We start from the raw sequence: 25,601 nt of genomic DNA, 5'->3' as shown, positions 1-25,601 counted from the left end.
ACTGATTTATCTATACATTATACAGGGGCCGGTCACTGATTAATCTATACATTATACAGGGGGTCGGTCACTGATTTATCTATACATTATACAGGGGCCAGTCACTGATTTATCTATACATTATACAGGGGACTGGTCGCTGATTTATCTATACATTATACAGGGGGTCGGTCACTGATTTAACTATACATTATGCAGGGCTGAGTCAGCGCTTCCTGCGGGAAGCTCCCCGGTTTGGCCCTTCATTATTTGGGAGTTTCTATAATCCTGCGCAGATAATCTGTCCTGGTTCGGACCGGCCTGGCACCTGCGCGGTTTTGTTGGATAAATGGAAAGTGATCTTTATTAAATGCGTAAAATGTTAGGAATTCTGTTAAATGCTGAGGTTTGAGGCAGACTCTCCCTGTAAGCCTGCAGTCTGACCAGTAGATGGTGACAAACCCGTAAGAGAAAGCAGCATTAAATCTGAAGAGGGGACCACTGAGGTTTCTTTTAACCGTTTCAGAACCGGTCTCTCCAATGTGGACAGTTTTCTCTGTGCTGGGTGAGCGCGCCCCGCAGCCTCCTGTACATCGCTGGATCCGCTGCCCATGCGCTTGGTGCATTAAGGTGGCGTTAGGCGAGACACGGGGCGCTCGGCGTTCAGAGTGATGCAGGGTCCCGCGGTAAATAAAAGGTAAACGTGTTGTATGATTAATAATATCCCGGCCCTTCCGGTGGAATTATTCTGTATTCTACAAGAGCACGTTTCACAAGAAATGGCAAATTATGTATTAAACACCTAATCACCCCAGAAATATAAAGCTGTCATTGTGGGGCCAAATTCATGATTTTTGGGGTCCAAATAGCTGTCGTTATGTCTGCAAGTGAAAAAAAAAGGACGTTTTCATGACAACTGAAATTGTCAAATAAGACTTTGCCATTAGTTAGGGATTTCTCAGCATGGGCTATGTCTTCATCTTAAATTACGGTATATTAGGAAGGCAGGGGCTGCGCATGTCTGTCCCGCAGAGCTTACAGTCTAACCTAAAGCAATGACAGGAAAGTAATAATCACGTGCAGGAAATGGCTTTATGAACTTAACTGTAAATAAACCCATTCTAGCCCCGCCCCAGCCACACCCACTGAAACTAAAGCGCCCCTCCTAACCACTTATCTGCGAACAGCCCTGCCACAGCCAACATGGCAGCTACACACGCCTTCTTCCTCACTCCGCCCACCAGCCTGGCCCTTTTGTGCTTCTTATTGGTGGAGAGCTACTTTGATGCAAAGAGGCGGCATCAGTGGGTGGCTGTGGGTTCCATTGGATGGCAGGCGGTAGAGCGCACGTTGATTGGCTGGCACTGACACTCAGGGAACCGACTCACCCCATTGGCTGGAAAGTAGGTTAGTGTGCGACATTTACTGAGGGCAGAAAGTAGGTCACGGACGGCGGCGGCTGCAGGGTGAGTGCGAGCTCTTGGGGACAGGGGCAGCTCCTTCACCGGCGCATTGGCAGAGGGTGTTGTGTGTTTTGGGGACCCCTCCTTGGCTCCCTGGTGTGTGAGGAGGCAGATGTGTGGCCCCTGGTGAGCGAGGACCCCGTTGCGTCGCTCCTAACGCGTGAGTAACCAGATGTGTGCCCCCCCCCGACGTGTGAGGAGCCCCATGTGTGGCCCCCCGTGACGTGTGAGGAGCCCCATGTGTGGCCCCCCTGACGTGTGAGGAGCCCCATGTGTAGCCCCCCCCGACGTGTGAGGAGCCCCATGTGTAGCCCCCACTGGGATACTTTGTACCCTTTTAAATACCCCCTTCTTATATGGAAGCCTGGTTTGAGCCATCTGTCTGCCTGCTATGTACCCTCCCATGCTCTGTACACGCGTGTCACGGTGCCCGCTGGGTGTCCTGGTGCCCGCTGCGTGTCCCGGTGTCATTAATTCCGGATTGGTACAAAGTCTCTAGCCTTCCGCTGGTCTCTGTCACTTGGGGTCCTCATGACGTTGGCCGGATGCCCCCGGCGGGTGGTCGTCGCCCGTCCCGGGTGTTCTGTATGTTGTGCGTTTTCTGAATGACAGGAATCTGGTTAAATCGTGCTGTGATTGGCTGATTCCAGGTTACAGATCCCGGATCTCCCTGCCGGGTCCTGACATCTTTATTTATATAGGGGGCTTCACGGCACGGAACATGTATGTGAGAAAATAGGGAGAGGTGGTAGGGCCGGCCATAGAGCTTACAATCTAAAGAGAGTTTTTTCACCCCAGAAACCTTACTCATTACTCTCAGCCAGCCCAGCAGCCCTGGGATTTGTCTTCTGCTCATCTGGTTGCTGATCTGTCTGTTAACTCTTTGTGATAAATGGCTGTGAAATGCGTTCTGTCCCGCATGCGGTGCTGCCATATACCGTCACGCTGTACCCCCTTCTCCAGCTCCCGGTAAACTTGCGCGTCGCCGGTCTGTAGCGTGTTGGTTGCCGCTGTATGTTCGGCACAGCGGTCTCCTGTTGGTTAATGTTGTGTGGCTGTGGATCTGTAGCCCGGAGGAGTCGGTTCCGTGCCGCATGCAGCCGTTTTGGGGCCGTTTTGTGTGAAACGCGTGATGCTGTCCCTTCTGCCCGTGGTATTTGTGTGAGCCGCCGGTGGCGTGTTCGTTTTTCTCGCGTGGCGTGTTCGGTTTTCTCGCGTGGCGTGTTCGGTTTGTCGTGTGGCATGTTCAGACTCTGTTCACGAGCCGCCGGTGTCCCGCCTGCGCCCCCAGACATTTGGGTCAGTGGGAAGACGTGACCCGACCAAGCCCCCCCCCCAGCCGTCACGGCGTCCGTGTTCTCTGCTGAAGGTATGTTTTGCCGTGTGTTGGGAGTGACTCACCGGCGTGTAAAGATGGAGGCTGTTAGCGTGACGCTCGTGGGGCTGTTGGAAGCGGCGCGTTTAATTGGCTGTTATTAACGAGCTCTGATTCACCGCTTTCCTGTTTTTATGTCTGAAGAGGAGACTGTTATGGCATCGCTTGTAACCCTTCGGGTGCCAGAGAGCCGTGCAGTCTGTCATCGGCGTGACGCAGCCCTGTAACCACTGGGGGGGTAATTCTGAGCTGCCCCGGGGTGGTGGATGGTGGGGCTCGCTGTGGTCCTGATACCCCGGGGGGGAGGGTTGTATCTGTGTGCAGTTGGGTATGGGGGTCTCCGGAGATGTACACAGTGCTGTGCCGCGTTGAGGAGACAGGACTGGGTGTATTTGCCCCGTGTCACCAGGACCGGCAGCGGGGGCAGAATATGTGAACGGTGCGCTGTCCCCGCCGCCCCCCCCCCTCTTGTGACAGCAGGGGCTCGGTGGGTTATTATCTAGAAAAGACCTACTTGTGCAACCCAATTCATATCGCCGGATCAGCGGTTACCCGGCAACCGGCGGCAATCGGATATGATGACTAGCGATGAAACATTTCGTCTCCCGGCGATGGAGCGAATTACCTGCCGGAGACCCCCGGGCGGGCAGGGACCCCCCAGACAGACAGACAGACGGACAGATGTTCAGGGAAAGCAGTTGGTAACGTCGTGCGCCTCGATTGCGATCAGGAATTGGTCTGAAAAACTGATGATATAAAATATTCTGCTCGCTGCTCGCTGCTCGCTCGTAAGGAGCTGCTGTAGAGATGAGCAGTTTTGGGGTATCAGTGGTAAACCCCCCAGCCCCCCCCGAGTATTAACCGGCGCCCTGGTCTATGTATTAACCCCGAATCACCGTCTTTGAGGGGCCGCGAGCGCAGTCGTGCAGTTATTTGGATAAACCCGCTGGCCGGGGTAATTAATCGAGGGGTAAATGGTCGCTGGGGCGTTCAGGGGGAAGTCGGCGACTGTAACGGACGGAGCGGCGGCAGAACTTGGGGTGTTTAGTGATCAGCGCGCTGCTGGTTGGCAGATGCGGTTCTTTGCCAGAGAAAGGGACTGGAATCCAGTGATGTCGTCGGTTGCGTGTTACACGGGTTCCATCATATGACATGTTTCATATTACATTGTAGATTGTGTGTGGGAGACGAATGATAAAGCCGGAGCGTTAATCCGCAGCGGGTTCCCGGCGCTGTCTGTGGATTTGCCGGTCATTTGGTGTCGGGTGGGCACTGGCTGCTAAGGCTGTCGCCTGCTGGCCGGTCTGTCCCCGGCGTTATGGCTCAAGTCTGAAGGGGGCAGTCTGTGTGTAATCCAGTAATACCGGTAGTAAAGCTGCTCACAGTAATCTCAGCCGGCCCGGGTGTTCCGGGGCATCTATACGCTGTCTAGAATCTGTTATTCGTAATTCATAATGGTATTCAGGCAAAACCCACCCTTTAAAGGGTTAACCCCGAGCCCTTGACCCAGTTCACTCGGCACTGTATGGTGTGGCCCCCCCGGACTGTCGCTGCCGTGTTGTGTATTTAACTATTTAACGTCCGCCGTGCTCACCGGACTGCGGTTACCGGCCCCGACTGTCCATCCATCCGCCGTCCGGTTTCTGCTGGTCTGGGATCCTCCGCTCCGTGTTTAGTGCACCATGGCCTGAATCCACTGATTGGACTCACGGGTTTGATACGGATTTTGGGGGCCGACTCAATAAATACTGAGAATGTGATCCTCCAATCTATAACCCGTGGACAGCCCGGTACCGGCGCCCGGTGTACGGTCTCAATGAGCCGCACCACAATGCCGGGACCGCGCCGGGAACAAAATGGGCAAACGGCGGCGCAATTTTATACAGAAGAGAGACGTCGGTAATCGGGAGGTAAAGCTGGAGCGGATCCACGGAATGCCACAACACGAAGAGGCCAAACCGGTTCCAGTCTGTCGCCCTGCCATTTATAGGGCGAGGCGCGCCCCGTCAGCCCAAACCTTTAATCCTTTCGTATAATTGGCCTCCCGGTACCTCCCACCTTAATGCTCACAGAGATTTGTATGTTTGGGGGGGGTCACATGGGTTGCAGCGTATGTTTGGGGGGGTCTCCATGTGTTTGGTCTGCGGCGTGTCTCTGGGGTAATGACGGGAGAGTTTGCACGTGTTGCAGATTCTGCCCCGTCGGGGGATTTATGAGGCTGCCGCGGTGAATGTCACAGTAAGAATGCCCTTGATTAGGCCGTTAACGAGCGCTGAAGGATCAGGGGGGGTTCTGGGGCAGGAAGCTTGATTAATTACCCTGCCCCCCCCCCGCGATAAGCCTGACTCCTTTATAGTTAACGCCTCGATTCCCGCAGAGCTCCTCACCTGACCCGTTATCCCTCCTTTTTACCCCAGGAGGAGAGACACGGCAAAGAGAACCGACAGGGCTGGAGAGAGGTAAGACGAAGCCCCGGACGAGCCGCCGCTATTGGCCCGTTTATAGGTCAATCAATGAGACGGCCGGCAGGTGCTGATAGCGGCTCCCGCAGGCTGCCGGTCCGGCCGGTTTTGGTAAATGGGTCATCGTTTTCCGCGTTTTGTGTGAGAATTCCCCCGAGTAAAAGAGCGGTGGGCGTAATGTGGCGGATTTACCCCCAGAGACAAGCGAGTGCTTAGCTGTGCTGTTACCCTGGAGATTGGGGGGTAATTGGGGTGTGTGCGGGGGGGGGGATTGACGTGGGGGGTTTGCTCGCAGGGGCAGGCTGTGTGGGGCAGTTTTCCGCAGTGATTTATTGCGGGGGGGGGCGCATGTACGCAATGTAATCCTGCAGATCCCCCAAAGTCACCCCCCCTGCACCCCCCCGCTGGGGTTTGGGGTAATAAACGCACCCCCTGAACGAACACCTGCCCAAAGCGACCTGTTTTGGGAGCAATAAATCTCGGCCCCCCAGGCATTTAAATGTCTGCCCCCGGATGCGGTGTACAGCGGTGCGGGGGCCCCTGGGTTTGGCCCCCGTCGGCCCGCGGTGGTATTTATTTGTCCGTCTCGTGTGCTTTGTGAAAGCCGTGGATTTAATGTTCCTTTTCTTCGGTTTTTCCGGGTTTGAACCTGTTTAATATAAAGCAGGCTTAGTGCGCATTTCTAGGCCAGCACCGTTGCCATGCCAACAAACCCATTTCATAAACACCCGTTCATCGTATTATTCATTTTTGTCTCGGTAAAACTGCTAAGAGCCCCGGAGAAAAATGTGCCGACCCAGAAAGATCGGGCGCCGACCCCCCCCCGCCGCCGCGGCCACCGAACAACCGTCCCCCGCAGACGTGACCGTCCGTGACATTTCCGTGATTTGGTGCGTTGTTACGTGTATTGAGCTGCGTCACGACGGGTGATTTGGCGCAATGTCTCTCGCTTTGTTTTCTCGATGATGTCTCGATGCAGTCTCAGTGTGTTCTCAATGGTGTGTCAATGCGGTCTCGGTGATGTCTCGGTGCATTCTTGGTGTGGTCTCTGTGTTCCGGTGCGTTCTAGATGATATCTCACTGCGTTCTCAATGCGGTCTCGGTGATGTCTCATTGCGGTCTCGGTGCTGTCTCATTGCGGTCTCGGTGCCTTGGTGCGGTCTCGATGGTGGATGGGGTTAATCTGCGTGCGTCTCGCCTTTGATCGTCGGTTGACAGGTAAATGCTCACCTGAGCCTCGCTGTCTCTGGATTTAAAGCTGCAGAATGTAACTCTCTGTGTGGGGGCTCCCGGCTCGCGCCCGGCCCCCCCGGCCCGCTTCGTTAGGCAGCGCTCGATGTGTTTGAGTTCGGATAGCGGAGTGTATGGTTTGTTGTGATCTGTAAGCTCTGTTTAGGTGATCAGGCCCCTCGGTAGAAGTAATATTTATTTATTTGTTTCATTTTGTGTTTTTTTTATCAGGTTTAAAGCCGCACCGCGCATGCGTTGATCGGCTCTGCCGTCTCCAGTGATTTTCGGAAGGCGAGGATCCAGTCATGGTCAGCAGGTGACCGCAGCCCCGGCTTCCCGCATCACCAGTCGGCGTCTTTCAGGTAGGATGACCCGGGGGCCGGTCCTGCGGGCCGGGGGTCCGCCTGCGTGGTTCATGCTGCGAGGGGCCGTTAGATAACGCGCAGCTGTCTTACACGGCGATGCGGATGATAACCGGTAACCCGATACGTGCCGGCGAGCGCTTGTGTAAGGGGGCCGCTCTCTCTCTCGCGCATGGGCTAGTTGCGTAACGCGGGTTTTAGGGCCGCCGATATCTGCTTTCAGTCGTCTTTCTCCTCTCAGATGATCCGATGGCAGACCAAAGAATGGACATCTCTTCTACAATCAGTGACTTCATGTCGCCGGCGTCCGCTGACCTCATATCCAGTTCCCTCGGCACCGGCGGGATGGACTGCAACCGCAAGAGGAAGGGGAGTCTGGCGGATTATCAGTAAGTGCCCCGGGGGGGGGTATAATGCGTCGGCGCATTTGTGGCACAGAAAGGAATCGGTGAACACGGCTGTTGGGTTACGGCGCTCGGGCTCGTTAACCCTGCGCGTGTTCACCGGGGCTCTGGCTTTAGGGCAGATTGGCTGCTCCGTATACCCTGAAGTGCTAGCTCTTCTGTTCCTGGTGTGCGGACAATCACTGCTATTAACCCTTGTGATCCTCTCCGCTGTCTGTATATTGCCCCCCCTCCGGTTTGCTTGGCCCGTGGCCGCCGTGTCGGTTTACAGACCTCACTCGCAGTAACGCTTTCTTTAGGCCGGGGGGGGGTTTGTGATTTCCTGCTGATGCTTTTTTTTCGGAAAAAATCTGTTCGTTTAACTTTTACTGATTGCTTTTATTGTCTGAACCGGGGCAGAGTTTGCAGTAAAGTCTTTTATTTACCTTCCCAGGAAAGGGCAGGACTGTCGGGATCTCACCCCACGCAGGGGGCAGCAGAGCCCCCTATACCCCCCCCCACACACACAGGGGGCAGCAGAGTCCCCTATAGCCCCCCACACACACAGGGGGCAGCAGAGCCCCCTATACCCCCCCCCACACACAGGGGGCAGCAGAGCCCCCTATACCCCCCCACACACACAGGGGGCAGCAGAGCCCCCTATACCCCCCCACACACACAGGGGGCAGCAGAGCCCCCTATACCCCCCCACACACACAGGGGGCAGCAGAGCCCCCTATACCCCCCCACACACACAGGGGGCAGCAGAGTCCCCTATACCCCCCCCCACACACAGGGGGCCGCAGAGTCCCCTATACCCCCCCCACACACACAGGGGGCCGCAGAGTCCCCTATACCCCCCCCACACACAGGGGGCCGCAGAGTCCCCTATACCCCCCCACACACACAGGGGGCAGCAGAGCCCCCTATACCCCCCCCACACACAGGGGGCAGCAGAGCCCCCTATACCCCTCCACACACAGGGGGCAGCAGAGTCCCCTATACCCCCCACACACACCCACACGGGGCCACAGAGTCCCCTATACCCCCCCCACACACAGGGGGCCGCAGAGTCCCCTATACCCCCCCACACACACACAGGGGGCCGCAGAGTCCCCTATACCCCCCCACACACTGGAGCAGATTCCGTGTCCCGATGCGGTATTTTTTCTAAAGTGTGTGTTTTCTTGTTTCAGTCACAGCGAAGGAATGGACACCGACAAGGACGATCCTCACGGGATGTAAGTGGCTTCCTGGCAGCGCATGGAGGTGAAAGGGTTAAGGGGATCTCGCGCTGACCGATTCTTATTCCTGTTTTTAGGCTGGAATACGCGGAGGGGCGGATTAAAAACGCTCGGTAAGCCTCATGATGTCTGCGTGTGTGCGCGTCTGTGTGTGCATGCGCCTGTGTATGTTTCTCTGTCTGTGTGCGTGTGCGCAGTTTCAGTTACACGGATGGTGTTTGTCGCCGTGGTCGCAGGGAGGCGCACAGTCAGATAGAGAAGAGACGGCGGGATAAGATGAACAGTTTCATCGATGAGTTGGCGTCGCTCGTCCCCACGTGTAACGCCATGTCTCGGAAGCTGGACAAGCTGACGGTGCTGCGCATGGCCGTGCAGCACATGAAAACTCTGCGAGGTGAGAATGGCCGGCGCTTCTGGCTGCGGCTCGGGAGACCGTCTGCTGTTACGGAACATATAAAGTATTAACGTGTCCCGTGTCCCGTGTTCTGTTCTGTGCCAGGAGCTGCCAATCCGTACACGGAAGCCAATTACAAGCCGGCGTTCTTATCAGACGACGAATTAAAGCACTTGATTCTCAGGGTAGGTTTTCCGTATATTTATATAATGTGAATGTATGACATCATCCAACTCCTATCACATTAGGACAGGCAGTGGCCGTCCATCTCCAGACTGTGCATGCAGCGGATCCATCGCATTCCCGAGTCCTGCGCGTTCCGCTCCGCATCCCGATAAACCCGTTTAATGATTGCGCATAAAAAGCATCAGGAATCCGTCCCGTGTCCCCGAGAGCAGCCCCCTTAACTGCCGAATTATTCCTCCCCATTAACCTACTGCTTCCGCTGTTTGCCATGGTATTGCCCCCGGTTAGGCAGATACACAGCGAGTTGCCCCGTCCTCGCTCTCTCCCGGGCCGTTTGCGTCGCTCCTGATCCGGGATCCGCTCTGTTTCTGTTCAGGCGGCGGACGGATTCCTTTTCGTGGTCGGCTGCGATCGAGGGAAGATTCTCTTCGTTTCCGAATCTGTTTTCAAGATTCTTAATTACAGCCAGGTATGGCCGGGGTGCAAAGCTGCGTTGTTTGTGTGGGGCGCGGGGGGCAGTTGTGTGGGAGTTATGTGGCGTGGGGGCAGTTGTGTGGCGGGAGCCGGTCGTGTAGCACGTGGGAGCCGTGTGGCGCAGGGGCGGTCGCATGGGGCAGTTGCATGGCAGTCCGTGGCACGGGGGGGGCAGTCGTGTGGGAGTCATGTGGCGTGGGGGCAGTTGTGTGGCGGTCGTGTAGCACGTGGGAGTCGTGTGGCGCAGGGGCGGTCGCATGGGGCAGTTGCGTGGCAGTCCGTGGCGCGGGGGGGCAGTCGTGTGGGAGTCGCGTGGCGCGGGGGGAATTGTCGCATGGCAGCCGCGTCGATAGTCTGCATGCCGTCTGGGCGCCGCTCCGCTTCATGCGTCTCTTCTGTCGCAGAACGATCTGATTGGACAGAGTCTGTTTGATTATCTTCACCCGAAAGATATCGCCAAAGTGAAGGAGCAGCTGTCGTCGTCCGATACGGCCCCCCGCGAGCGGCTCATCGACGCCAAGAGTACGTGGGGCCGAGTTATTATTTCTCTCTATATCATAGGTCTACCTCCTTTTAACCCTTTAATGTGTGTGTAGTGTGACACGTGTTTCTCTCTCTCTCTCTCTCTCTCTCTGCTTGGCGCAGCCGGCCTTCCGGTAAAGACGGACATTACTCCGGGCCCCTCGCGGCTTTGCTCTGGCGCCAGGCGATCGTTTTTCTGTCGCATGAAATGTAACCGACCTTCGGTAAAAGTTGAAGATAAAGATTTCCCCTCGAACTGCTCTAAAAAGAAAGGTAAGTGGGGGGCGGTTTCCGGTAACATCCGTGCCGTCGCCGGCAGGTCCCCTGATGCCGTTAAGGGGGGCCGCGCTGCGGTTGCAGATGGCCGGAGCCCCCCTCACCCCCTGTTCTCTCTTTGCAGCAGATCGGAAGAGCTTTTGCACCATACACAGCACCGGCTACCTGAAGAGCTGGCCGCCCACCAAGATGGGTCTGGACGAGGACAACGAGCCGGACAACGAGGGCTGCAATCTGAGCTGCCTCGTCGCCATCGGACGGCTGCATCCACACATCGTTCCGCAGCAGATGAACGGGGAAATCCGGGTGAAATCCACCGAATACGTCTCTCGGCACGCCATAGACGGGAAGTTCGTGTTTGTGGACCAGCGGTAAGCGCTTTTTGTGGTCGGTTCCCGATTCCGTGGCTCTGGGTGCAGACGGTGAAAACGTGACCTTAAAACGTAACGTTTGGTATCTGAGACCCCACCAGCGGTCTAAACCCCTCCAAAAAAGTGACCTCTGAATCCCGGGTCCCGGAAGCGCCTCCGGCGAGGATCTGCTTTCTTGGTGGGCGAGAGTTTAAGCCGCCGAACGAAAGAAATCTGTGTTCTTAATTAAAGGGTTAACTGCGCCCCCATAAGGTTACATGATGCCCCTGAAAATGGAAACGGGGTCCCGGAGGTTTCCGGAATTATGTTAGATTAGTGCCAGAACGGCTCAGATTCTCCGAATTGTACAATATTTGTATTTATTTGTTGGTAAATAAGTGTTGTTTCTGCCGCAGCGCCACGGCCATCTTGGGTTACTTACCGCAGGAGCTGCTCGGCACATCGTGTTACGAGTATTTCCACCAGGACGACATCGGGAACCTCGCCGAGTGTCACCGACAAGGTAGGGGCTTCTTTACCCTGCGCGGCCTGCGATCCTACGAGGGGCCGATTCCGCTGCGCTTCAGGCTGAGTTTCTAAAGGCGGGACGCCGGTATTACGGGATCGCTTGCGCGGTGCGGCCTCCCCAGTGGTTTGGATGAAGTCTCGGAGATTATTATTTATTTCCGTTCAGTTTTACAGACGAGAGAAAAAATAACAACCAACTGTTACAAGTTTAAGATCAAAGACGGTTCCTTCATTACGCTGAAAAGCCGCTGGTTTAGTTTCATGAACCCCTGGACCAAAGAAGTGGAGTACATCGTCTCTACGAACACGGTGGTCTCGTAAGTGGGGTTTTTAAAACTTGTTTTCTAATCTGAGAGCAGAGTGCAGGCTGCCCGCCATGCAGCTCATAGCACTGTTTAGACGGCAGGGCCCGTCTGGCCACGCTGTGCATGCGCTTTGGGATTCCCTGCTCTAACGTGGCTTAACCCCTCGTCCTCTCGCAGGGCCAGCGTTCTTGATGGCGGCGAGTCCGGCTTCTCTCACATGTCGACTTCTCCACCCAGCATGGACAGCGTGTTACCGTCTGGGGAAGGTGTGTAGTCAGACGATTGTCCCGGGACCGGGGTAACGGCACCAAATTAGATTAATGTCCTCGGTTTGTACTGCGGCCGGGGGCAAGGATTTTGATTCCAAAACAAAATTTACTTACGCAGGTTACGCTTTAATGTGTTTTTTCTAACATTAAATGAAATCTTTCTATTCTTCAGAGCTCACAATCTTTATTTGCTTTCTTGTACCAGGCGGCCCGAAAAGGAGCCTCCCTGCTGTTCCCGGCATTCCCGGCGGAACGAGAGCCGGCGCCGGAAAGATCGGCCGGATGATTGCAGAGGAGATCATGGAAATTCACCGGTAGGAGCCGCTTTGTATCATTCGCATCCGGCGGCAATCGGCAGACCCCGTTCTCCTCGCCGGCGTCCGATCCGCTAAATGTCTTTATTTGTTGCGCAGGATAAGAGGCTCCTCTCCTTCAAGCTGCGGTTCCAGTCCGTTAAACATCACCAGCACACCTCCCCCTGATGCCACATCCCCTGGGGGCAAAAAAGTGGGTACCAGGTGGACTGTAGACATTTCTCCATATAACTTAAGCCATGTTTTAGGCCGTACCCGGGACGTGTCACGATGAACAGAAACCGCCGCGCATGTTTCTTGTGTCAGGGCTTTTCTCCCATCGTTATTACTGTAAGTATCGGTGGATTTGATTCGTTGTCATTTGTTCTCTTCTAGATTTTGAACGGGAACACGATGGATCTTCCCACCTCGGCGTTGGTGGCCGGACAGGTCCAGGACAGTTCTGGTTTTCCGTTTTCGGACAGTTCCTCTATGCTCGGTAAGAACCGTGAGTTACTGAAAACCCATAAAAAAGAGAAATACGATGAAACCTAAAGCTACGTTTTTACCGGCGCGGCTTCTGCGTCCGACATACCTGCTGCGTAACTCGTGGCCGGGTGCATGCGCACACAGCTGCCTGTTTTGGATGAAAAAATACGTTTTTAAACATTGTACCTGATTGGTGTGTCTGTGGAAGCCGGCCACGAGCAGCGCCACCTAGAGGCAGCCACCGATTCTTACAAAGGGGGTAAACACCACGTCCCATGTTTGTGGGCAGATAGAGGCACTTAGTATTCTATGGGCTGCAGCCCGTGACAGGCGTGTGATGTTTTACGTGTGCTGTATACAGAGACAGGGTTTGTTTTAAGGGGCTGCACGTGATCATTTAGACACGGACCCCTTGGAGCAAAGTGGATACAGAGGCAAAAGGGTTGCCATTGTTAACCTTATTTGCCCCCGCCTACCCTGGAGGGGTTTTTCCCCATCACAATGACCCCACCATAACTCATGTTTCGCGTCCTTTGCAGGGGACAACTCACAGATGGGGATGGACATGATTGAAACCGGACACGGCTCCAGCAGCCCCAGTAACGACGAAGCAGCCATGGCTGTCATTATGAGCCTCCTGGAGGCAGATGCTGGCCTGGGGGGGCCGGTGGATTTCAGCGACTTACCCTGGCCTTTGTGAATAACACAATCGGACATATCAGTAAGTGCATTAACGGGGCTTTCAGCTGCTACGGTCCAGCAGCGAGAGAGTTAACACTGACTTTCTACGGATGAAGCGTCACAAGCCATGTTAGTGATTGGGGGTACCGGCTTCTGCCCGCGTCCAGCTTGCATTAAGTGTATATTTTGGAATCTGCCGTGTTTATTGGCGCCGCGCCGTCGCTTTTATACGCAGTGTCATTTCACGTGTTTTCACAGCAGAGGTCCCGTGTGGATGAGGTTTCTTAAACCAATTGTATAAAGATGTTTTATTGGAAGAATCCTTTATGCTGAACATTGTTACAGTGTAATAAATATTTTTTAAAATAAAACCGTTCGCTTTCACTATTTCAAACATTCGGAAGTTTTAGGTAAAGTAAGAAAACGGAGACCGCGTGAACCAATAAAATATCTTTAATCAAATGTAAAACGTACAATCATCGTAATAAACAGACGTAAGGCTTTGCTGCAGAGACCCTGACGGAGCCGTAGAGGGGAAAATGATATTTAACGCTCGAGGGGTTAAACCGTCACATGCGTGACGAGTCTGATTGTAGGAAATCCTCCAGTAGCTGGAGAAAAACGCTTGTTTTGTGCTCAAACAGTTCCATATATCTTAAAAGATTGCAAAATACAATTATAGTGAAAAGTAAACATTTTAATAGATGCTTCTTAGTTACTTCTGGTTTAATAATAAAAAAAGAAAATGACTGTACAAACACCAACCTGCCATAAAGTGCCACAATGAATGAGGTGCGGAGGCGACGTCCCTCCTGTTACCTGCGCGTTTATATAGAATACAGTCCTTCGGGCCGGAGTCGGACAGACGCCGAGTATGAAAGCCACCAGTGAAGCCGCGGGAGCGTCCCCGTCCCTTTTGGTCTTTAAAATAAGATTCACACAAGCCGCTGCCGTAACGCGGTCGTCCCGCCGGACCGAGCAGCCGTCCCCGTCATGCTGGATTTCAGGCCCCGTCAGGGCGATCACTGAGTGGAGTTCGGCCCCTCCGGGTCGGTGTCGTTGTTGCTCGGCGGAGGCTGGTTGGGGAGGATATCGAGCTCGTCCACCTGCGGCGCCGGATGCATCACCACCAGCTGGTCCTGGGGAATGTCGGCGGCGGCCGCCGCCAGGTTGGTGATTGACTTGCTTTTCACGCACTGAAAGTCCACGTGGCGGCTCTTCCCCTCTTCCTTCTCCCACGACATGCGGATGAAGGGGCGCTGCACGTAGTTATAGATCACCTCCGGCCGCCCCCCCGGCCGCTTCTTCACCTTCTCTTTGTACGTTGGATATCCTGGAAATCAAGAGAAACACTGTAACTCCCGTGCCGTGTACAGCACACGCGTGTGATAAAGGACACGGAACCGGACTCACCTTCGATCCCCAGACGGATTTTCTTTAGGCCTCTCTCCTTCAGGACAGACTTGGCCACGTCGCGGTTCTCGATGTACTTGAAGAATCTGTAGAGCTTAGTGCTGTAGATAACTGAGAGATCGCATTAGTGAGAGACGTCATTAATCGTCACGCGGGCAGCGGGTAACGTGTTAGCGATTACATGCAACATAAAATAACCAGTAATACCAGCGCATTATTACTTACTCTGAGAATATTCCTCTCCCATCTGCGGGGGGTATTCCTCGTCCCAATCGACCACGTCGTCATCTGTGAGGACTACAATATGGCACTCGCGCTCCCCGCTCTGCGCGCTCGCCACCATCAGAGGAAGGATCATCTCCTCCAGGTAAAACTCAAACTGGTGCCGAGCCCCGTCATTGGACAGTTCATGCATGAGCGCGCCTGCAAAACCAACCCAATCTGATTATTGATTTGCCAAAACTTGTCTTAGGAAAAAGAAACCACCCAAAAAAAAGCACCCAGCTCCGAGGTAACCATGGTAACGGCCCCAGTACTGAGGACATGAATTAAAGGCTCAGGGGTAAGAGTTCATTCCCATCGCAGGCAGGATGTTATAAAACTGAATGGTAGCATAAGCGGGGAATGACGACTGGCGCGGGGGAATGACGACTGGCGCGGGGGAATGACGACTGGCGCGGGGGAATGACGACTGGCGCGGGGGAATGACGACTGGCGCGGGGGAATGACGACTGGCGCGGGGGAATGACGACTGGCGCGGGGGAATGACTGGCGCGGGGATACGGCAGGGGAATGACGACTGGCGCGGGGATAAGGCGGGGGATTGGGGGGGGGCAGCCAACGTGCTAAAACCACCCCGGGCAGCCGTGTCTCCCCGAGCGCATACTCACTGAGGTCTCGGCATTTGATGGTGCTGTATTCGAAGGAGATGCACAGGTAGTCGCACGCCTCGCGCAGCTCAGGGATAGAGATTCCATCCGGGCAACGGATTATCCCCGTCTTGTAGTAATCCTTAAAAATGACAGAGGGGGAGGGGCAGAAGCTGTAATTTGCAATAAGTATCTTTATAACACAAGAGCGCAGGTCTGATATTTACTGCAGCGAAACCAATCACCAAACAGAAGACCCCAAGTGCCTAAGGTAAGCAATAACCCCCCCCAAAAAAAAAATATATATATATATATACACACGCACACTATATTATATACATATATACACACACTATATTATATATACACACATACACATTTATATAATTATTATATATAAACACACACACATATATATATATATATACACGCACACACTATATTATACATACACAAACACATATATATATATATTATATACACACACACACACACATATATATATATATACACACACACATATATATATATATACACACACACATACATATATATATATATATATATATATATATATATATATATATATATATATACACACACACATACATATATATATACACACACACATACATACATATATATATATATATATATATATATATATATATATATATATATATATATATATATATATATATATATATATATATATATATATATATATATATATATATATATATATATATATATATATATATATATATATATATATATATATTATACACACACCCGCTTATAGCACTAAAGGGGGAAGAAGGACTAAGTCAGCCGCAGGCTCCGTCACGCGACTCAATTACAGTCTAAACTTTAAAACGAGCCACAGAAGCACGTGGGCTCCAAACACGAGGAATTTCAATCGATAAGTCAGGAACGCAGCGCATCGAGTCACTTATTTAGTACTTTGTGGTATTTTACAAGGAAGAGACTTGCGTGACGCAGCGTATTAACAGCCCAAAAATAGACTGTTTTAAAGAAAGGCTGCCAGAAATACTCGTTACGGCAATAAAAACCCCACAGCAAGTTCAGCCGTTTTTACGATGTTTTATTGTTGTGCGGATTTATATCAGAAAGGTCGGTGGGGGAGACCGACCTCAATCCCCCCGGGGGGGGGTCAGAGCAAGTCATAAAGGGTAAATGGGGGGGGGCAGACTGGTATCTGAAACAGCCTGTCTAGCATAACATCTGCCTGCAAGAGACCGGCGCCGGCCCTAACAGCGGGGAAAAGAAAATGCCCCGGCGGTGGGACACGCAGAGTATCTGCCCCACGCGAGACGCTCTCAGACACACGGAGTATCTGCCCCACGCGAGACGCTCTCAGACACACAGAGTATCTGCCCCACGCGAGACGCTCTCAGACACACGGAGTATCTGCCCCACGCGAGACGCTCTCAGACACACGGAGTATCTGCCCCACGCGAGACGCTCTCAGACACACGGAGTATCTGCCCCACGCGAGACGCTCTCAGACACACGGAGTATCTGCCCCACGCGAGACGCTCTCAGACACACGGAGTATCTGCCCCACGCGAGACGCTCTCAGACACACGGAGTATCTGCCCCACGCGAGACGCTCTCAGACACACGGAGTATCTGCCCCACACGAGACGCTCTCAGACACGCCGCACATTCACACGACTCGGAGGTTGTGGGATTTTAACCCCTTCAGGACCGGCGCGTTCTTGTACTGCATCTTCCCTTGAAGACCGCAGTTTTATTAAAATATTTAAATTCCGTGCTCGTGATTCGCTTCTAAGTGATCACATGCGCGGAATTGAGGGGGAGTGGCTGCTGGGGACACCTGGGGACGCTGGATCGCGCATCATCGATGACGTACCTGGTACGTCCCGGTCTGTGGGCGACACCCAACCAGGAAGTACCAGGTACATCATCGGTACGGAAGGGGTTAAACAAAACAATTTTTTTCCTCCTAAAATAGCTGGAAATGGGAAATCTCACCAGGATTGCGCGGAACACGGTGGAGCTGATCCCTTCGGCCACCTCGAACTCCCCCTTGTCGTTGGGCCGCGTGAAGTTATGTTCTCTGCCCGACCCAAACATCCTGCGGAGCCAGCAAAAGCAGACGAGATTTCAATATTTACCCCCAAGTCTAAAATAAATGCCCCGCGGGCAGCTCTTTACACGACTCGCACCCACTGACTGTGTGCCCCCCCACCGGGTGGAATTAAACACTAGAGAGCAGCGAGCGAAGGGTTCTACGCACCTGCCCAGCATCGTGTTTGGCTGCGCCGTGAAAATAGACGGGTCGACGACAAATCTGGTGTTGTCCACGATGAGCGTGACCCGTTCGGACGTGCGCAGGCTGCGGCTGCCCTCCTTCGCGTTTTCGTACACAAACACCATCTCGCCGGCCGCCTTGCAGTTGCCGTCGGGACCGGACTGGCTGCCGGTTCTGCCGCTCAGGCCGTTTGGAGAGATTTTCTGGGGACGGGGGCTGCCCGGCCGCGACGAACAGCATTCCTTCTCCCGATCTGAAAAAGGCAGGCAGAGAGTTACTCGCGGTGTCCGGAGAACTCGCAGGACAGACGGACGGACGGACGGACGGACAGAGGGGTTCCGGAAACAGGGGGTCAGCTGGGACTTACCACCCTGATTTTGCCGGGTAGGTGAGGTCACGTTCCGGATACATGGGGTCAGCTGGCTCTCGCCTCGTTCGTGGGAAGAATCTCGAGAGCGGTCGCTGGAACGGCGTCTGTCTCTGGAGCGCTCGTGGCCCCCGCTCGCTCCGTGCGTACTCATTTTCACCCGAACGCTTCCTGATCTAGGGCAACGGGAAGCACTACTGAAAAACAGAATGACCGGGGTTAGAACCAGAGCGGACAGAGAGACAGACGGACGCCGGGCACACAGGGGGGGTCGAGGGGGTGGACGACTAGAGAGCGCCGGACCGAGACATTCAGACACAAAGCGAACGCCGTCTCTGCGAGTGTCACATAACGGCACCGCGGGAGTTAAACCATACACTGCATGCGCATATTACACGTGTAATATTACTGTGATAAGAAAGGGTTAAACACCCCGACGACCGCCAAACATGGGAACGGAGCCCACGATCACCCGGAACCGGCAGAACAAACAGCGGGCAAAGTTAGCGAAGACTCGCCCCGAATCTACACGCAAACACCCCGGCGACAGCACAGGCGTAACCTTTTCAGTACCGAGGGCACGCAACACGCACCAATCCACAGCGCGGGTTAAAACGGGAACAAAAACACGCAGACCCGCCCCACGCGGGGTCACACGCTCCGCACACACCTCGGGCGGGCGGCCCCCAGGCACCGGCACAGCGCGGGTAAGCGGGCACACAACGCCGTCTGGAGCGCCAGCTCTGCGGCCCTCAGCATCCACGGCAAACTTCAGCATCTTACCCTCGCCGTCCGGCCAGCCGCTGCAGCTTCAACACAATCAGACGCCGGACCCCCCAGCTGACGTCTCCAGCCGCACCACCTCGCAGGGGCCGCCGGCGCGCAGCCATTGGCGTGTCCTGCAGTGACAGCCAGCGGGGGAGGGGGCCGTCGCTCGGCAGGCTTTTCAGGACTACGGCGGCTACAAATTATCAGATTTCAGCCCAGAACAGAACAGCTGCCCTCGTAACCGGCAGATAAAAGCTGCGCTCATCTCCCGCGGACCCCCGTACAGCGCTGTATAAATAATAATAACACAATGTACAGCGCTGTATAAATAACACCCTGTACAGCGCTGCGGACTATGACAGCGATATATAAATGATAACAACACATTGTACAGCGCTGCGGAGTATGACGGCGATATATAAATAATAACACACATTGTACAGCGCTGCGGAGTATGACGGCGATATATAACACATTGTACAGTGCTGCGGAGTATGAGGGCGATATATAAATAATAACACATTGTACAGCGCTGTGGAGTATGACGGTGATATATAAATAATAATAACACACATTGTACAGCGCTGCGGAGTATGATGGCGATATATAACACATTGTACAGCGCCGTGGAGTACGACACGACAAGCCTCCCTCTCCGACAGCCTAAAACACGTCATATCCGCTTAGGTGTGAATAGACTTAACTTCACGTTAGAGTGCCAGCTCCGCAGCCAACACACTCTCCCCGTTCAGCGGCCCACATTTTACACAAGCAGATCTGACAGCAATCAACTGGCCGTACGGCAGAGCCGTCAATCACCGCCATGCCAGGCTTAATGCCCCGCTGACAGCAGACGCCCGATACACAGCAGTCGCCAAGGAAACGGTTCAGTATAGCCATCCAGAAGGGATTTTATACTGAAGGAGGTTGTAAGGAAACCCGTGCTGCCCGGCAACCCCTCCGCTGTGCAAATGAAATACGAGATGAAGTATGAGGCGTACAGATGATGTCACAGACTCCGGGCACCTACCTTGAGTGTTTATACAGTTTACGGGGCCTATGAGACAATTTGCGATCGCAGTTCTCGGGATCACTGGAGTTACTGTCATAAGGATGAAGACGTCCAGCCATTCCACATCACCTACACGACACAGCGGGATGGAGCGTAAGTACGGGGCCAGGCGCGATCAGAAAAGCCAATCCACCCCTCCACCTTACCCGCCCCCCCCGCCATATTTAGCAGATCAGGGCCTAGTGGGTGTGAGGTTCAATCCCATGCGAGGAATCTCATGAAAAAATAAGTGCCCCCCCCCTCCGCAGCGGACACTCCGGCGTCTCCATATCACCCGATCTATAGGCTCCCTGCCCGCTGTCAGACTCTGCTCTACCTGATCTAGTGTTTAGCGCTCGGTAGAAAGGATAGTCATAGCGCTCTATACATATAATACGATGTAACACTGGAGCGGATTCACTCCAAGGAGCCCAGAATGGATCAGTCCTGGCGGCCGGGAACTCCTGTGCTGCAGACATGGAGCGTCACATGTATCTCGCATGAACCTTAGCGTGTGACGGCTGCCTGTCTCGCCTTCCCTTCCTTATTCACACAAAGAATAAGCGAGACCACCCCTTATCACCCCCAAGCCCCAGAGACAGCGGTCGGAAACGGGACGGATACCGATAACCAACGCCACAGAGGGTCCCACGCCACAGAGGGTCCCACGCCACAGAGGGTCCCACGCCACAGAGGGCCCGCATCCTTGCTGTAGGTGCTGACTCTCCTAGCAACAGGGGCGGAATTTTCAGAGCATCAGACCCCCGGCAACAGGGGCGGGATACCAGCGGATCAGACCCCCCAGCTACAGGGCAGAGTCTCGGCAGATCAGACCCCCCACCAGCGTCTCCGCGACGAATACCCTTGTATATGTACGATCTATTACAGTAATTACGGGAGAGGCAGATTCCGCTGTCCCTTCTCTGGTTAATACCGTAGCCCACGCCCCCCCCCGTTTCCTACTAATGGCGTCAGACGTGCTATTTGGGGCGAGAATCCAAATAACGAGCAAACCCTGAACAGAAAGTGACATTTTACCACCAAGGAAAGTCGGCCCACGCGGACCGGCTATTCCCTGAGGGGGGCGGAGATGACACTCTGAAAACCCAACCTCTCCTATCACTCCCAGCCAGCATCCTAATCCAGCCATGTGAACGTGCAACAACCTCTACAGATCACAGACCCGATCAGCTCATCCCCATCGCAGCCGTCCCTCAAACACCGAATAGATTGTAAGCTCCTGGGAGCGAGGCCCCCTTCTCCTTCTGTACCAGATTATCCTGTGACTTTATTCCAGCGCTACAGAATCTGCAGGCGCTATAAAAACAATATAACTGCAGCCCCCCCCGATATGTTAACATTAAACTGCAGCCGCCGCTCCCCCACCCGATATTCTAACATTAAACTGCAGCCGCCGCTCCCCCACCCGATATTCTAACATTAAACTGCAGCCGCCGCTCCCCCACCCGATATTCTAATATTAAACTGCAGCCACCGCCCCCCGATATTCTAACATTAAACTGCAGCCGTCGCTCCCCCCGATATTCTAACATTAAACTGCAGCCACTGCTCCCCCACCCGATATTCTAACATTAAACTGCAGCCGCCGCTCCCCCACCCGATATTCTAACATTAAACTGCAGCCGCCGCTCCCCCACCCGATATTCTAACATTAAACTGCAGCCGCCGCTCCCCCACCCGATATTCTAACATTAAACTGCAGCCACCGCCCCCCGATATTCTAACATTAAACTGCAGCCGCCCCCCATATTCTAACATTAAACTGAAGCCGCCCCCCCCATATTCTAACATTAAACTGCAGCCGCCGCTCCCCCCGATATTCTAACATTAAACTGCAGCCGCCGCTCCCCCCCGATATTCTAACATTAAACTGCAGCTGTCGCTCCCCCCGATATTCTAACATTAAACTGCACCCGCCGCTCCCCCACGATATTCTAACATTAAACTCCAGCCCCCGCTCCCCACGATATTCTAGCATTAAACTGCAGCCCCCGCTCCCCCCGATATTCTAACATTAAACTGCAGCCACCCCCCGATATTCTAACATTAAACTGCAGCCCCCGCTCCCCACGATATTCTAGCATTAAACTGCAGCCCCCGCTCCCCCCCGATATTCTAACATTAAACTGCAGCCACCCCCCCGATATTCTAACATTAAACTGCAGCCACCCCCCGATATTCTAACATTAAACTGCAGCCGCCACTCTCCCCCCGATATTCTAACATTAAACTGCAGCCACCCCCCCGATATTCTAACATAAAACTGCAGCCACCCCCCCGATATTCTAACATTAAACTGCAGCCGCCACTCTCCCCCCGATATTCTAACATTAAACTGCAGCCGCCGCTTCCCCCGATATTCTAGCATTTTACTGCAGCCGCCGCTCTCCCCCAATATTCTAACATTAAACTGCAGCCGCCGCTCCCCCACGATATTCTAACATTAAACTGCAGCCACCGCCCCCCGATATTCTAACATTAAACTGCAGCCGCCGCCCCCCCGATATTCTAACATTAAACTGCAGCCACCGCCCCCGATATTCTAACATTAAACTGCAGCCCCCCCATATTCTAACATTAAACTGCAGCCACCACTATCCCCCCGATATTCTAACATTAAACTGCAGCCACCGCTCCCCCCCAATATTCTAACATTAAACTGCATCCACTGCCCCCCCAATATTCTAACATTAAATTGCATCCACCGCTCCCCCCAATATTCTAACATTAAACTCCATCCACCGCTCCCCCCCAATATTCTAACATTAAACTCCAGCCGCCCCCCCATATTCTAACATTAAACTGCAGCCGCCGCTCCCCCACGATATTCTAACATTTAACTGCAGCCACCGCCCCCCCATATTCTAACATTAAACTGCAGCCACCGCCCCCCCCCCCGATATTCTAACATTAAACTGCAGCCGCCCCCCCATATTCTAACATTAAACTGCATCCGCCGCCCCCCCCATATTCTAACATTAAACTGCACCCGCCGCTCCCCCCCAATATTCTAACATTAAACTGCACCCGCCGCTCCCCCCGATATTCTATGTTGGTTAAATCACCAGGAATTGGGATCCCCGGGAAGGGCCGCCCTGCCGCAGACCCTTATTTGATACTCTTTGTACCCCACAGGCCCCAAACCATTAATTCCTTTGAGGGGCAGAATAGAGCGATTTCTACCCCCTGGTCGCCTATTGTATTTCCGGCTCTCCCTGCAACCCCTTCCTGCCCCGTTAATGCCCCGCTCTGGGGTCAGGCTTACTGGTCTTCCGGTTTGAACCCTGTTAATAACCTTCCGCGCTTCCTGTCGCCGGTGAACGCTGTGATAATCCCGTTATCGGGGTTACCGGCGTCAGTACTGACAGGACCTGGTCTGACAGAACGCGGAACCGAGAATCACCCCCCAAACCAGCCTGTCACGGACACTCCCGGCCTCCACCTCCCGTACACGGCGTCTCGTTCTCTCCCCGCTGCTCTCACCTCCGCCTCCTCACGTCTCCATACACCGGACACCAAGATCCCGTAGCGGCCGCCGCTGTGACTCCGCCCACTACTCGTCACTACGAACACCGCGCTGGAATCTTGCGAGACTTAGGCGGCGCACGCGCACTTTTGGGCGGGAAACCTCGCGGGACATAAGAATGTGCACCGACATCTCTGACTGACTGAGTTGTGGTACCGAGAGCAATAGTGCCTGTTAATGTAAAGAGTACTAATACCGAATACTAATACCGAGTACTAATACCGAGTGATACCCGCAGTAATAATAACTGATGTGAAGGAGTGCGGTACGATAATTATATTATTATTATTACACCATTCAGTGATAATAGCTGCATAAAGTGCTGAGTATTATTACTACACAATCTGCTTTATGCTCCTTAAATGAAGGTAGTAAGCTGTCTCTTTTACCCCTTGTAGGAGGTAGTAAGCTGTCTCTTTTACCCCTTGTAGGAGGTAGTAACCTGCCCCTTTTACCCCTTGTAGGCGGTAGTAACCTGCCCCTTTTACCCCTTGTAGGCATAGTCACCTGTCTCTTTTACCCCTTGTAGGAGGTAGTAACCTGCCCCTTTTACCCCTTGTAGGCGGTAGTAACCTGCCCCTTTTACCCCTTGTAGGCGGTAGTCACCTGTCTCTTTTACCCCTTGTAGGAGATAGTAACCTGCCCCTTTTACCCCTTGTAGGAGGTAGTAACCTGCCCCTTTTACCCCTTGTAGGCGGTAGTAACCTGCCCCTTTTGCCCCTTGTAGGCGGTAGTCACCTGTCTCTTTTACCCCTTGTAGGAGGTAGTAACCTGCCCCTTTTACCCTTTGTAGGAGGTAGTAACCTGCCCCTTTTACCCTTTGTAGGAGGTAGTCACCTGTCTCTTTTACCCCTTGTAGGAGTTAGTAACCTGCCCCTTTTACCCCTTGTAGGAGGTAGTTATCTGCCCCTTTTACCCCTTGTAGGCGGTAGTTATCTGCCCCTTTTACCCCTTGTAGGCGGTAGTAACCTGCCCCTTTTACCCCTTGTAGGCGGTAGTAACCTGCCCCTTTTACCCCTTGTAGGCGGTAGTAACCTGTCTCTTTTACCCCTTGTAGGAGGTAGTTACCTGCCCCTGTTACCCCTTGTAGGCGGTAGTAACCTGCCCCTTTTACGCCTTGTAGGTGGTAGTTACCTGCCCCTGTTACCCCTTGTAGGCGGTAGTAAGCTGTCTTTTATGTCTCTTGATGGCTTCTGATCGTTAGGATCTTTAGTGTGTGAGATGAAGTCATGAAATGTATGTATTTTCTGTTTTTTTATGAAATCGGATTAATGTTTTTTACCCGTTAGGACGTGACGCCTCTTGTTGGAGTCCCGTTTGGACTTCGATTCTTGGCCCCGCTGTGATCTGCCGTAATCTCGCCTTTCACTCTGCAAGGCCGTATCAGCTCCCGCTTATCTCTCTGCTGGAATCTGGCCAAGGCTTCACGGTGTTGGTTTATATGTCATCCAAACAGAAAAATAGTATTTTTGAAGGTCGCATCCTAGGAGCCCCAACTCCAGCAAGCTGTTACCGCTGATCTAAGGATTTATTCCCACCATACATTTATATCCTTCAGTTATTGTCCTGTCGCCGTAAGGAACATTTTTCACAAAAGTCTAGTAACTTTATATTTTATTCCTTTCACACAAGTGCTCACCTGTCCGTGATCCTCTGCTGTGCGAGAAATTCCTTCTATTGGAGGTTAAAAGACGGTACCGGGTGCAGCTTAATTACTTAAACACGCCACAAAAAGCATAAAACGTCCTTAATAAAACGCAAACAAAAATAGCAAAATGCATCTTTATTCGCAACAATATTGCGGCTTCCTGTACGGGGCGGCTGACGTCACCCCAGGCTGGCACCGGCCCTTAGTGTATGAAGTCCGTCTTAGAAAGGGGACACTCAGCGTTAACCAACACCGAATTTACTGCCTGTAAATAACACAAGCAACACATTTCTCCTGAATTCCAAAGATGCAGATTGCGACCCGGTATTAAGTGGCTGGCTGTTCTCGGTTAAACTGATCTCAAATCCATTTCA

The 25,601-nt window shown here is 53.3% G+C and overlaps 2 protein-coding genes across 5 annotated transcripts; one reads left to right on the top strand and one right to left on the bottom strand.

The window, feature by feature from the left end:
• Positions 1-1,296: 1,296 nt before the first annotated feature.
• BMAL1 (basic helix-loop-helix ARNT like 1) lies at positions 1,297-13,636 on the top strand. Of its 3 annotated transcripts, none has more exons than XM_053448855.1 (18): positions 1,297-1,386; positions 6,741-6,871; positions 7,113-7,260; positions 8,451-8,495; positions 8,576-8,611; positions 8,735-8,892; positions 8,998-9,077; positions 9,455-9,547; positions 9,957-10,074; positions 10,198-10,347; positions 10,475-10,721; positions 11,117-11,223; positions 11,395-11,545; positions 11,711-11,799; positions 12,008-12,116; positions 12,216-12,309; positions 12,492-12,594; positions 13,124-13,636. In XM_053448855.1, exons 3-18 carry the CDS (start codon positions 7,121-7,123, stop codon positions 13,282-13,284), a joined length of 1,881 nt encoding a protein of 626 aa, XP_053304830.1. In that variant the 5' UTR covers positions 1,297-1,386; positions 6,741-6,871; positions 7,113-7,120; the 3' UTR covers positions 13,285-13,636. The 3 variants fall into 3 exon arrangements, with proteins under 3 accessions (XP_053304830.1, XP_053304829.1, XP_053304828.1); XM_053448854.1 differs by lacking the exon at positions 1,297-1,386 and adding an exon at positions 1,389-1,445; XM_053448853.1 differs by lacking the exon at positions 1,297-1,386 and adding an exon at positions 1,419-1,602.
• A 64-nt stretch (positions 13,637-13,700) lies between these two features.
• Positions 13,701-23,633, bottom strand: BTBD10 (BTB domain containing 10). Of its 2 annotated transcripts, none has more exons than XM_053448851.1 (9): positions 23,551-23,633; positions 20,012-20,122; positions 18,214-18,410; positions 17,832-18,099; positions 17,567-17,669; positions 15,569-15,689; positions 14,904-15,101; positions 14,679-14,789; positions 13,701-14,598 (listed from the first exon to the last, which is right to left on the bottom strand). In XM_053448851.1, the coding sequence occupies exons 2-9, from the start codon at positions 20,110-20,112 to the stop codon at positions 14,288-14,290; spliced, it is 1,410 nt and encodes a 469-aa protein (XP_053304826.1). In that variant the 5' UTR covers positions 20,113-20,122; positions 23,551-23,633; the 3' UTR covers positions 13,701-14,287. The 2 variants fall into 2 exon arrangements, with proteins under 2 accessions (XP_053304826.1, XP_053304827.1); XM_053448852.1 differs by having other exon boundaries at positions 23,537-23,630.
• Positions 23,634-25,601: the final 1,968 nt, after the last annotated feature.

Source organism: Spea bombifrons, chromosome 10 (genome assembly GCF_027358695.1).
Source record: "Spea bombifrons isolate aSpeBom1 chromosome 10, aSpeBom1.2.pri, whole genome shotgun sequence".
NCBI lineage: Eukaryota > Metazoa > Chordata > Amphibia > Anura > Pelobatidae > Spea > Spea bombifrons.
This window is presented reverse-complemented; position numbering and strand designations above follow the sequence as displayed.